The 11,864-nt window shown below is 36.8% G+C and overlaps 1 protein-coding gene and 1 long non-coding RNA gene across 4 annotated transcripts in view; one reads left to right on the top strand and one right to left on the bottom strand.

Annotated features, from left to right (window-relative positions):
• Window positions 1-915: 915 nt before the first annotated feature.
• Window positions 916-11,864, top strand: part of LOC127661964 (uncharacterized) — a 137,452-nt gene continuing 126,503 nt past the window's right edge. For both annotated transcript variants that reach the window (XR_007972818.1, XR_007972817.1), the window contains exon 1: window positions 916-1,003. This is a non-coding gene — a long non-coding RNA (uncharacterized LOC127661964). The remainder of the gene's footprint in view (window positions 1,004-11,864) is intronic.
• The window catches only part of LOC127661955 (tetraspanin-9-like), a 320,984-nt gene continuing 316,371 nt past the window's right edge, over window positions 7,252-11,864 (bottom strand). The window contains exon 7 of one of the 2 annotated variants that reach the window (XM_052152945.1): window positions 7,252-8,605. In XM_052152945.1, coding sequence (XP_052008905.1) covers window positions 8,534-8,605 — 72 coding nt within the window. In that variant the 3' untranslated portion in view covers window positions 7,252-8,533. The remainder of the gene's footprint in view (window positions 8,606-11,864) is intronic. The other variant, XM_052152946.1, reaches the window with a different exon arrangement.

Genomic DNA, 11,864 nt, shown 5'->3' with positions numbered 1-11,864 from the left:
TCACGAAACTTTTCTCTGTGCTCCGCTTTTATTCTGCACCACTCACATGCGATTATACGGCAAACACAGAAAAGTGGAGTGATACAAACAATGAAATATCACAGACGTTGCATAACCAATTAAATTAGAGGACCAGAACTATATAGTATAAAAGAAGATACATTTATATTAGCTTTAGTAACGGATCATATTTGGCAGACACGTTGAGACTTCACTGAAAGTCCGTCACCTGCTATGATGTGTTGATTATCAGGACTGCTGTGAGACTCAAAGTAAAAGCGGTTCAGGCGCTGGAATCGCAGCTGGAGTTCTGAATATAAATGACCCTTCATTATACTGCTGTTTCAGGAACAGTTTGGGCTGAGAGCATTTCCCCATTGGGAGCGCTGCCGCTGCTCTGGACTGTGTCTGTAAGTCTGGTAAAATACTTCATTCAACTGAGCTGAAGGATCAATCGGGTAAACTGTTGAGTCTTTCTCACAGGTTAATTGCTACAGGCACATCACATTTCCTTGACACTTGTAGTAAGGAGAACACTCTTAAATTGCACTACATGAGAAGTCATTGATTTGTTTGTCTCCGTCTCTCCCCACAAATACACAAGATGCATTTGTCCACAGTTTGGATCCTGTGTAGTCTATCACAGTACTTATATTACCACATCCATGCAGTAGCTCTCTATTGCAGTCTGTACGTTTATTGATCTGCACAGAGAAAAGCTTCGCTCTACATTTCAATACTTTTTATTGAACTGCTACAAAACGTTCTGGACAAAGATTAAACAGAGCTTTAAGGACAGGACAATATAAAAATTTTGGAGGTTTAGTATGCGGAGTGGTGGTGGCGTAGTGGGCTAAAGCACATCATTGTTAATCAGGAGGTTGCTGGTTTGATCCCCACAGTCACCACCATTGTGTCCTTGAGTAAGACACTTAACTCCAGGTTGCTCCGGGGGGATTGTCCCTGTAATAAGTGCTCTGTATAATACATTGGTAATCAGAAGGTTGCTGGTTTGATCCCCACAGTCACCACCATTGTGTCCTTGAGTAAGACACTTAACTCCAGGTTGCTCCGGGGGGATTGTCCCTGTAATAAGTGCACTGTATGTCGCTTTGGATAAAAGTGTCTGCCAAATGCATAAATGTAAATGTAAATATAAATCTGTGAGTATGTGAGAGTCCACAAGATGCTGATTCAATCCTTCAAGGGTCATTCTAAAGTTTCTTGGGACATGTCCCAAGTTAATAATATTAAGAAGAGGTTCTGAAATGACAGGAGATACCTCTTTTAAGAGCTTAGTTGGTATTGGATCTAACAAACATGTTGTGGCTTTTGATGTTTCGATAAGTTTTGTTAGCTCTTCATGACCTATGATAGCGAAGGATTAAAGTTGCACGTGAGGAAACTGAGGTTCTGTGACAGATGATTGCATAATTCCAATTTTCATTACTCTTGTGTCATGCGATGTAATATCTTGTTTTATTCTTTATTCCTAACCAATTAAGCCACAGTACTGAATAAACACCTAGGATTGTTGTGATTATTTTCTGTGAGTTTTCTAAAATATAAACGCCATCAGAGTAAAATATGTGAAATTGAAATAATGCAATAAACATGATGTAAAATACATCAGCTATAACACAGAACACCCCAATGTATGTAACTGATATTAAATGTACATTTTTACCCTTAATTATAGAGGAAAATCATACTTTTAAAACCGATTGATGGTCTCAGAAGCAGAGGCAACTGAGACTCGTCCTCCGCCACCCGGATTGAGGCGAGTAACCACACCACCACGAGGACCTGCTAAGTACTGGGACTTGGGCATGACAAATTGAAAAAAAACTAAAAACTATGGCCGATAATCACATAAATGATGACCATCAATATTATAAATAAATATTGTTTTGATAAGAGAAGTGTTCACAGTAAAATCTCAAATTTAGAATTTACATGCTTCAGTAAAATCAGTGACATCTCAAACCTTTAAATGTAAGTTAGCAAATGAGAATTCAAATTAAAATAATTTGGGTGGTCAGGGTTAGGCTTTGATCAGTTCAAGGACCCCTTGTTGGATAGAGGTGGAGCACGGAGATCAGGGGCATTTATGTATTTTCATACTGTTTGGGCCTTTAAAATATTCATTATTGATGTACAAAATACATCGCATTTTAATTGTATGTAATTCATTTAATACGGGAGGCTGAACTTTTTTTTCTCCTCTTTCCTCCCCAATTTGGAACGCCCAATTCCCAATGCGCTCTAAGTCCTCGTGGTGGCATAGTGACTCGCCTCAATCCGGGTGGCGGAGGACGAATCTCAGTTGCCACCACATCTGAGACCGTCAATCCGCGCATCTTATCACGTGACTTGTTGAGCATGTTACCGTGGAGACGTAGCGCGTGTGGAGGCTTCATGTCACCACCTTGGCATCCACGCACAACTCACTGAGACCGAACCACATTATATAGTGACCACGAGGATGTTACCCCATGTGGCTCTACCCTCCCTAGCAACTGGGCCAATTTGGTTGCTAAGGAGACCTGACTGGTGTCACTCAGCACGTCCTGGATTCAAACTCATGAATTCTAAAGCTGTACTTGAAGTTTAATTAGTGTACTTTTACACCCTTTAATATATATATATATATATATATACATACTGTATATATAGTTATTGATATATTGTGCAACCCCAGTTAACTATGAGCTCCCTTTAAACCAGACTAGTCTTAGACTCTCTAAATTACGTATATTGTTATAATTCTATGGCATCTAATGCTAATAGTGCATATACAGATTGTGTGCAAAAACAACAACTACACATAATGAATGGGTTTGGCAACACACTTTTCTTTATTTAAAAAAAGAGTCGAATTTAAAGAATGCCTAATAAATTTATAGTGTTTAACATGTCGATAACATTTCTCCACAGGACACGATATCTGATAACTGCCACTCAATATTAAACACATCACTCAAGAGGAAACGCTTCAACTGCTCGTATATGCAGCGTACTGGTGGTGCTTATGATGGCAGTACAAGAATACAGATCAATGAATCTTTACTTCCCTTTTTACCCCAGTAAATCAAATGAGTACATGCTTTTGTGGCAGTGTCTTAATGTGAGGAGAGATAATTCAATTAGTAGTGCTGAGGTCTTTTAGATCCGCTGACAATAACACAGCACGCTTCCTTGTAACACAGCAGAATTCAGTAACAACATGTCATTTAGACCAACACATTTCTTGATTTAATAAGGTACAAAAACAACGAATGGGTACAAAATTAGGTTCAACAACTGCTCAAAATAATATCCTAAATCACACAATCAGATGGCACGGATGTGCAAGCATTTAGATGTTCTTGAGATATGAATTTTCCATTATGATCCGTGCCATCTTAATTAATCAACTACATTAACAACAGAAAATGGTCTTGTGAATTTGCATGTATTGTATGATAAACATTGTGTCATTTGTGAAAACCCAACATAATTAAACTGATCTGACATAAGGACAGGGAAAGAAAACCACTTCTTAAAGGTTTATAATGCAAAACTGCACCTAATAATGCTTTGCGCAACCTTAAAATCAATGTATAACACAAAATACGATGACGAAATACCACAATGAACTTTGTACAAAAGAGAAAACAACGTAAAACAAATGACACTACCACCCTTGCGTCATTTCGATGCTCTCGCACCTTATACTTGACGATTAGAAGCGCAAAATGTTAAACAACAGATATGCCAAGATGTCAATCATATTTCATCATGAGATGATCTGTAGTGAAAATGTTTACATGCACATTAGTCTTGAAACAAATGCGGTGAAAACAGACAAAAGCCAAATGCACACACACGATAGACGCAAATGCCAAACCGCCGTCGGTTGTTTTGCATCATAACGTGTCATTTAAATCAATAAAGCATAATCAATTCAACATCTGAACATACACATATACTGTAGCCTATAACAGTGGAACGATATAAAGGTACAAAATGACTTGGATGCAGTGAGAGATGGGTTTTAAAAGTTTACATGAACAAATGTTCATGAGAGAACAACTGGCGTAGCACCAGTAAATGTCCATTTCTGATGGTAATAATGTTGACTGGCCCACTGAAGCGCGTCTATTTGACATAAACAGAATGTGCTTGCTTTGTTTCTGTTTGCTTGTGATGGTCAACATGCGACACTGATTGAAAGCCAACTCCTGTGATGCCTCACAATTACCACAAATCCCTTAAAGACAACATGAAACTGCATTTTCAACCTAATGTGAACAAAGAAATAAAAGTGTGATTCATTTGATCCATTAGGGGCTGGTTGGATCTTGTAAAGTGGACGTTTCACACCAGAAAGAAGTCAGACCCGCATGTGAGACTGTGGTGGATTGTGAAGGACGGTTCCCCTCTTGAAGCACCACTGTCACCCACTTTTAAAGAGGGTACATGGACAAGTTCACCTTTGAAAGGCATTTCGACGCATCCCAACGGTAACACTTCCTTTTCAAATGCATAGTGCTTTGCTTCTTTGCTATAACCCAGTGGTTGTCAAGACAGTCAGGAAACTTGACTTGAAATGTTCTATTTAAAACGATCACATTTAAAGGTGCTGTGAGTGATTTTAGCCTTTCTAGAATTTCCACAAGCTCTCAAGTTGAGCTGTTGGATTAGCCACGCCCCCTTTCCCCCAAACTTGCATGCCAAAGACACGAAATTAGCTTTATTGAGATCTCTTATTGAGAAGCAGAAACGGTTGTTAAAAACAACAGTAGTAAAACAGCGCCCTCTACTGACAACTGTTATGAACAACATGACATAAAAATGGCATTAAGACTCAATAATTCACTGCAACTACAATACTATGAAACGTGCAACATGATTGACAGGTCGAAAGCGTCGGAGACCACGGACACATTTTTGTTTAGCTGTCACAGAGACTTATTTTATTAATATCTTTCAGCGAGTCGGACAAATGTCTGTGTGCCTTTCCATGAAAGAAAAAAAAATAGCTTACAGCACCTTTAATTCTAATCGTTTTTTTTTTTTTTTTTAGCATTTTAATTAAAAAATATGTCTATAATTTATAAAAGGGAATTTCTAAAATTCAGGAAATTTATTGTGATTAAATATTTTAATATATTGACACACCTAGTTATGGAAGGGCGTAGGGTCTTCGAATATTGTCTTGGACAATGAGGGACCTTGGTAACAAAATGGTTGAGAACCACTACATGCATCTTTAATACATTACCATTAACCAGCATTAAAGGTGCTGTAAGCGATTTTAGCGGTTCTAGAATTTCCCCAAATTGGGCTGTTAGATTAACCATGCCCCTTTCCCCAAAACCCGCACTCAAAAGATACCAAATGAGTTTAATTGTGACTGACACGAGCATAAACGGTTGTCAAAAGCAACAGCAGCGAAATAGCGCCCTCAACTGGCAACTGTTATGAACAACATGGCATAAAAATGGCATTAAGCCTCAATAATTCACTGCAACTGCAATACTATGAGAACGGGCAACATGATTGACAGGCAGAAAGTGGCATTGTCCGTGGACCGTGAACATGTTTCCAAAAATTGCTTACAGCACCTTTAACTATTGGCGAGAAAGACGTTTCTACAAACAAAACCGTTAAATGAAATAAGGCCAATTTTGGTTACTTGTAGACATTTAAAGGGATAGTTCACTAAATATAAAAATCCAGGTATCATAAGTGCGTTCACATGCAAAATCGTACACCTATTATGCTTAATAAACTGACAACATGTGTGGTCACTTAAACGGCGTGAGCAAAACATATCGGCCCAAGTGTATTTTTGCCCATTAACCTCGATTCCTCTTTGCATATGAACACCTTTAGCAGCATTCTTACCGGCTTAAAAGTGTCCTGCACATGTTTATGTTTGGAGACAGAAGCAGAGAATAACCAGATGATGTAAACACACTCAAGTCGTTCCAAACCCATATGATTTTATTTCTTTATGTAGAACACAAAACTAGCGACTGAATACTCGTCTTGTTCTTGTGTTCCACAGAAGAATGTCCTACGTGTTTGGAACGACTTGAGGGTGAATAAATGATGACGGAATACTCTGAAGTCTATAGAAGAGTTTCTACACCCATCCACAACAGCAGATGAACATTAGAAGAAGCTGTCACTCCCGACTGTTCCTTAATATAAAGCAATTTATCTTAAACACAGCAGAAGAAAGATTGAGCGTCGGCTAGTGCTTGATGGGATGAGAGGTGTTATTATTTCTCTCTCGAATGCTCCATTAATGTCCCTCTGTGACACAGAGCTTTTAACAGAGGACATGTGATGGTCTAGAGAGCATCAGATGACCCGACTCTTGCATCACACTCTCACTTCGATGCGGTCGCCAAGACGCGTCTGCGTTGAACTCCCCTTTAGGCACGTGAAACAGATGCATTATCTTATTGAGCCCCTAAGAGCACAGGGAAATAAATGTACCATGGTTTTACTACAGTAACCATATTTTAACCTTGATATTTGTAGTTATAATACAGATAATAGAAAACTATGGTCATAAAAATCATAATTTTGTGTGTATTATGGTTTAACTATAGTAATATTGTGGTAACACTGTACAATAAGGTTTATTTGTTAGCATTCGTTAACATGAATATCAGTGAACAATACTTTTACAGCATTTATTCATCTTAATGTTCAGTTCAACATATATTCTAATGCAGTTTTAAAATCAAACGTTGTATTAGTTAACATTAATGCACTATGAGCTTTATTAACTAACAAAGATTAATACTGTAAATGCCATAAACATTTATTGTTTATTGTTTGTTCATGTGCATTATTTAATGCTAACGAATGGAACATCATTGCATTAGTGAAATATATAATATATATATAATATTACTGAATTTTAGTGGTTGAGAAAGATGTTTTTAGAAGAACACTGCAATAAAAAACATGTTTTCTTACTGAGCATGTTTGTCTTATTTTGACTTTTAAAATAAGAGCAATTTTCAGAAAAATATTAACAAATTTAGTAACATTTATGCTTAAAAGAAGACACATATTTGCCAATGAGGGAAGACATTTTTTATTACCCCATTGGCAAATATTTGTGTCTTGTTTTAAGCATAAACGTTATTAAATCTGTTAATATTTCTGTCTCTCTCTCTCTCTATATATATATATATATATATATATATATATATATATATATATATATATATATATATAATAAATAAATAATAATAATACAAAAAACTATATCTTATGTCATTCTGCATCTCAAGTAAATTAAGGATGTTGTATAAGAATTGTTTTTATTATTATTATTATTTATAACCAGAAAACAAGACAAAAATACTTGGTAAGAAATATACATATATATATATATATATATATATATATATATATATATATATATATATTAGGGCTGTCAATCGATTAACATTTTTAATCAAATTAATTACATGATGTCCTGATTAATTAATCGCGATTAATCACATTTAATCACATGTACAAATATATGGTAAGAAAGCCCCTCATATAACAATAACTCAATATATAATTATACATAGTTATCTTTAAATATTAAAATACTTAGATATATATATATAAAAAATATTCAGATAATTAAAATGCATTATATTCTGTATGGTCCGGGGCATTGCGTTTAATTGCATTCATTTTTTTAACGAGTTATTTTTGGTAAAATTTATCGCGCTGAAATAACGTGTTAAATTTACAGCCCTAATATTTATATATATATATATAAAAATATTTTTTTTTGCGGTGTATCACTGAGTGGCTTAAAATCAAGTCTATAAATGGTAAAAGTAAATTGTAAAAAAAATAATTCTATATTTGAAGAATATTTGATGAAATGGATTCTAATTAGGTTTAAACGTTCAGCACATTTCAAAACCCTCTCAAAATGTCCAATCATAGACCTTTATACACAAAAAACAAGCAAATCCTGACCATCCAAAGCAGTCCTTATTCCCGGGAATACCAATCCTTAGGTGCATGAGATTGAAAATGATGGGACTGGGGCATAGTCACTTATAAAAAACAAAAGATGTCTTGAGCTGACATGACAAAGGCGTACCTGTGTCATGCAAAATGGGAGGTGTTGTCATTTACGTTGTTAATGCTTTTCAACTTCGTCCGCTCTGAAGGTCTCCGCACTACTCGTCTCATGAGACAGTTAAGGATTAGTAAAGACACGCAGATCGTCCTCATCGCAGATATTCTCCTTGCGGCAAACGTTAGTTAGTTCAAGCGTAAAATACAAGTTCTAGAAGAGATGAAGGGAGACAGTAGCAAGAGTTCCTCTCTGTCCCGGGGCTCTTTGGCGGATGAGGGGACGAGGAGAAAGAGAGCAGGACGATGGCTGAAGTCTGTGCTGGGAGCTCAGGGGTTAATGGGGAAACGTGGCCAGTGGTTAGTGAGATACAAGAGAGCTGTCCTTCAGAGTCCGTCCTATAATGCACCGGGACACGTCCCATGCGAGGCGGCCTCATTAGGCGTCGTACTTCTTCCCGGATCTGTGGATCTGATGGAACAGTGTCATGGAAAAGGCCATTCCCAGGAGCTGAAAGGACAAAATACAGATGCACAGGTAAGAATGAGAGGTTGGAGGGGGGAGTGGGGTAGGATGTGCCACTTTCAAGGAGGTAAAACTGGTATGTTTAAATATACTGCAGGATGGCTGATATCAACTAAACATTTGAGGAAAGCATCTGTAACATACAGATGGGGGGGGGGGGTAAGCTGAAAATGTACGTTCACGATCATCATACAGAATTCCCAGAAAAAACACTTTTCTTATGTGCATTTCTCAGTGACTAGCAGCTATATGTGATGGTCACATGACAAACCTTCTGCACAGTTTGCTATGTCAAGGGGGTGACACATCTTACCCCACTCTCCACACCGATACAGTTATTAAAAGGGCTTGTTTAACCCTCTGGGGTCTGAGGGTGTTTTGGGCCCTGGAGAAGTTTTGACATGCCTTGACATTTGTGCTTTTTTCAGTTGCTTAAAAACATATTAATGGCTAAAGTCTGACAGCACAAACTGGGCTACAATAATATGTGAGCAACATGTATGTACAGGTTTGTATTTTTGAGAAAATAATGTTTATGCATGGTTTTTGAAAAAAATTAAATTTTAAGTCACTGAAATAAGGCCATATAACACAAACTAAACATACTAAACATACTAAACATTTGACTTTTGAGAACTGGATCTTGTAGCCGAGAGTTTTGCTACAAAATGATGTGAAAATCATCCTGATCACTCATTCATACAAAACAATATAGTCATTTAACTGTTGTGTGACAATTTTAGAGCTGAATGGTAATATGCGAGGAGGCGTGAACGATCATGAATATTGATGAGATTCACACCTGAGGACACAAAGACCCTCCCCTCGGCCTATCAATGAGGAATGTGACAGAGAGAATTAATGTGAGGAGACTTAATGATCAAAATCAAGTTTTAAGTTAAAAGAAGTAATCTGACTATATATTTTCTTTACATAAAGACTTTAATTAATTTTAGACCTACACTACCATTAAAAGAAGTCTCTTCTGCTCACCAAGACTGCATTTATTTGATCCAAAATACATATGATAATATGCTGATTTTCTAATATGGGCATATTTAAAGTGCATTTTAACCTGAACAGATATTTGCAAGCACAAGCTTAGTTGATGATAACGAGTCAGCATAAACACATTAAAATATAATCTAACATTCATATTATTTTTATATCATATTACATATCATATTTATATCATACAGCATACAATGTAAATAACAACATTTACATGTAACTAAAACTTGCCTATTAGGACATGTCAATACTTTGAATGTCAAATGTCAAACTTTGAATTCTGTCTGGAAACAGTCCCACTAGTAAAATATGTACATGTTTATATAAAATAGCATGTCAGCTAATGAAAACTAAATGACTTACTCGTTTGAAATTGTATCCTCTGCTGGAACAAATCTCTCTTCAAAATACAAATGTCCACCTCTTCGTCTGAGAAAAATGTTAACTCTTCCTTAATAGCCAAGAGTTTGATCGCCTGTGTATCGTTACAAGCACGCAGAAATGTTTAGTTGTGTTTGTTTACATCAAATCTCGCAGTCGGGGGCGTGTACGTTTCCCTTGATCGCCTCAGCACATTAGCGTATGCATGGCGCGCTCTGCTGGTGGGTGGGATCACATTACAGATAATGAGATGGACCGGTAAAAACTGTACATCGCTTTGTTTCAAACAGATTGCATTGCAGGAGAATATTTGTTTTAAATTTGAATTGTTTTATTTAAAAGTAGACATTTTAAGCTTTCTTTAGACATATGTTTCATGTTTGTGTGAGAAGAATTCGCGGAGTTTAAGTTAATTTTAGTGACGTGTTTCTGAAATATGAACGTGAACACAGAGACTGCTGAAAGCTTACCCTTTTTATTTTATTTATTTAAAAAAAAAACACAAGGTTTTGATGTTAATATGAGTGTACACAAAAAAAGAAGACCCTCTATAGTTTATAATCATGTATTGATTGTATTTATATGACCATAAATGACGGAGTATTTTAAGTCTATGTTACTGCTATGTGAAAAAAAAAACAGCAAAACGCGCCGGCGCGTTTGCCGACCCCAGAGGGTTAAAGCAGACCTATTATGCCCCTTTTTATAAGATGTAATATGAGTCTCAGGTGTCCTCAGAATGTGTGTGTGAAGTTTCAGCTCAAAATACCCCACGGATCATTTATTATACCATGTTATAAACGCCTCTTTATAGGTGGAATCAAAAGCGCGCTGTTTTCGTGTGTGTCTCTTTAAATGCAAATGAGATGCTGCTTCCGCCCCTTTCCGGAAGAGGACTGTACTCTCTGCCACACATTACTTCAGGTGGATTTTTCACAAGCGATAAAATTGGCCAAAAAAATTTATTGATATTTACTTAAACATGCACAAAGTCTTGCTAGCTAATGTTTATTTAGCAAGTTTCACAGAAACTGCAGCAAAAACTAATCAGAACCAATATGACTGACAGCGTAAATACTGGAGTTCAGCCATATATGTATGAACGAGAGTCGGACACTGATGAAGGAGAGACTACGGCAGAAGTCACAACTGTGAGAATGAAGCAGGACGTTTCTGAATGGTTCATTGGCACTACACAGCTGTGGTGAGTCAGTCTGGCGACCAGCATCCATCATGGTACTGATATGTTGTGCTGGCCTTTGCAAGTAAACATTCCACTTTTAGTCCAACTCGCTTATGTTCACAGAAAACGTACATAGTTTTCAAAAAGACAATCAACTTACTGTATTGTGCACAATAAATGCGGTTATGAATTATACAGACAGTAAGCTAAAAATAACGACATAGCTCTGGTCTCTGTGAATACAATCAGAGATAATGCTAACTTTAGCTGCATTAGCCCTGCAATCAGCTAACAAGCACATTCGGAAAGGCGATTTCAGCCTTCCAAACGAGCCACAGCCTTTGTGTTATCTGCTCTTGGTAAGTGTGGTTTATTCTCTGTATGAGCTGCGTGTTGCCTATACAGCGAGTTTTGCGTACTGCCCCCTGGAGAACACAGGTACTACAAGCTTGAATTGCTCAGATGGAAAAAAATATTTCTTATCACGGTCCGGGGACATGATTAATTGCGTTAATTGTTTAAAACATCATTTTTTATATAATGAATCACCCTGAACTAACATGTTAAATCGACAGCCCTAATAGAAACATAGATTTTGCTACATTAGCGCCTCTGATTCACACCGTAACTACATTTTCATCCATAGAAAAACGGGGGCATTTCAAAATG

The sequence above is a fragment of the Xyrauchen texanus genome, chromosome 21 (assembly GCF_025860055.1).
Source record: "Xyrauchen texanus isolate HMW12.3.18 chromosome 21, RBS_HiC_50CHRs, whole genome shotgun sequence".
In the NCBI taxonomy this organism is placed as follows: Eukaryota; Metazoa; Chordata; class Actinopteri; order Cypriniformes; family Catostomidae; genus Xyrauchen; species Xyrauchen texanus.
Note: the sequence above shows the minus strand (reverse complement) of the source record. Positions and strands in the feature narration are given on the sequence as shown.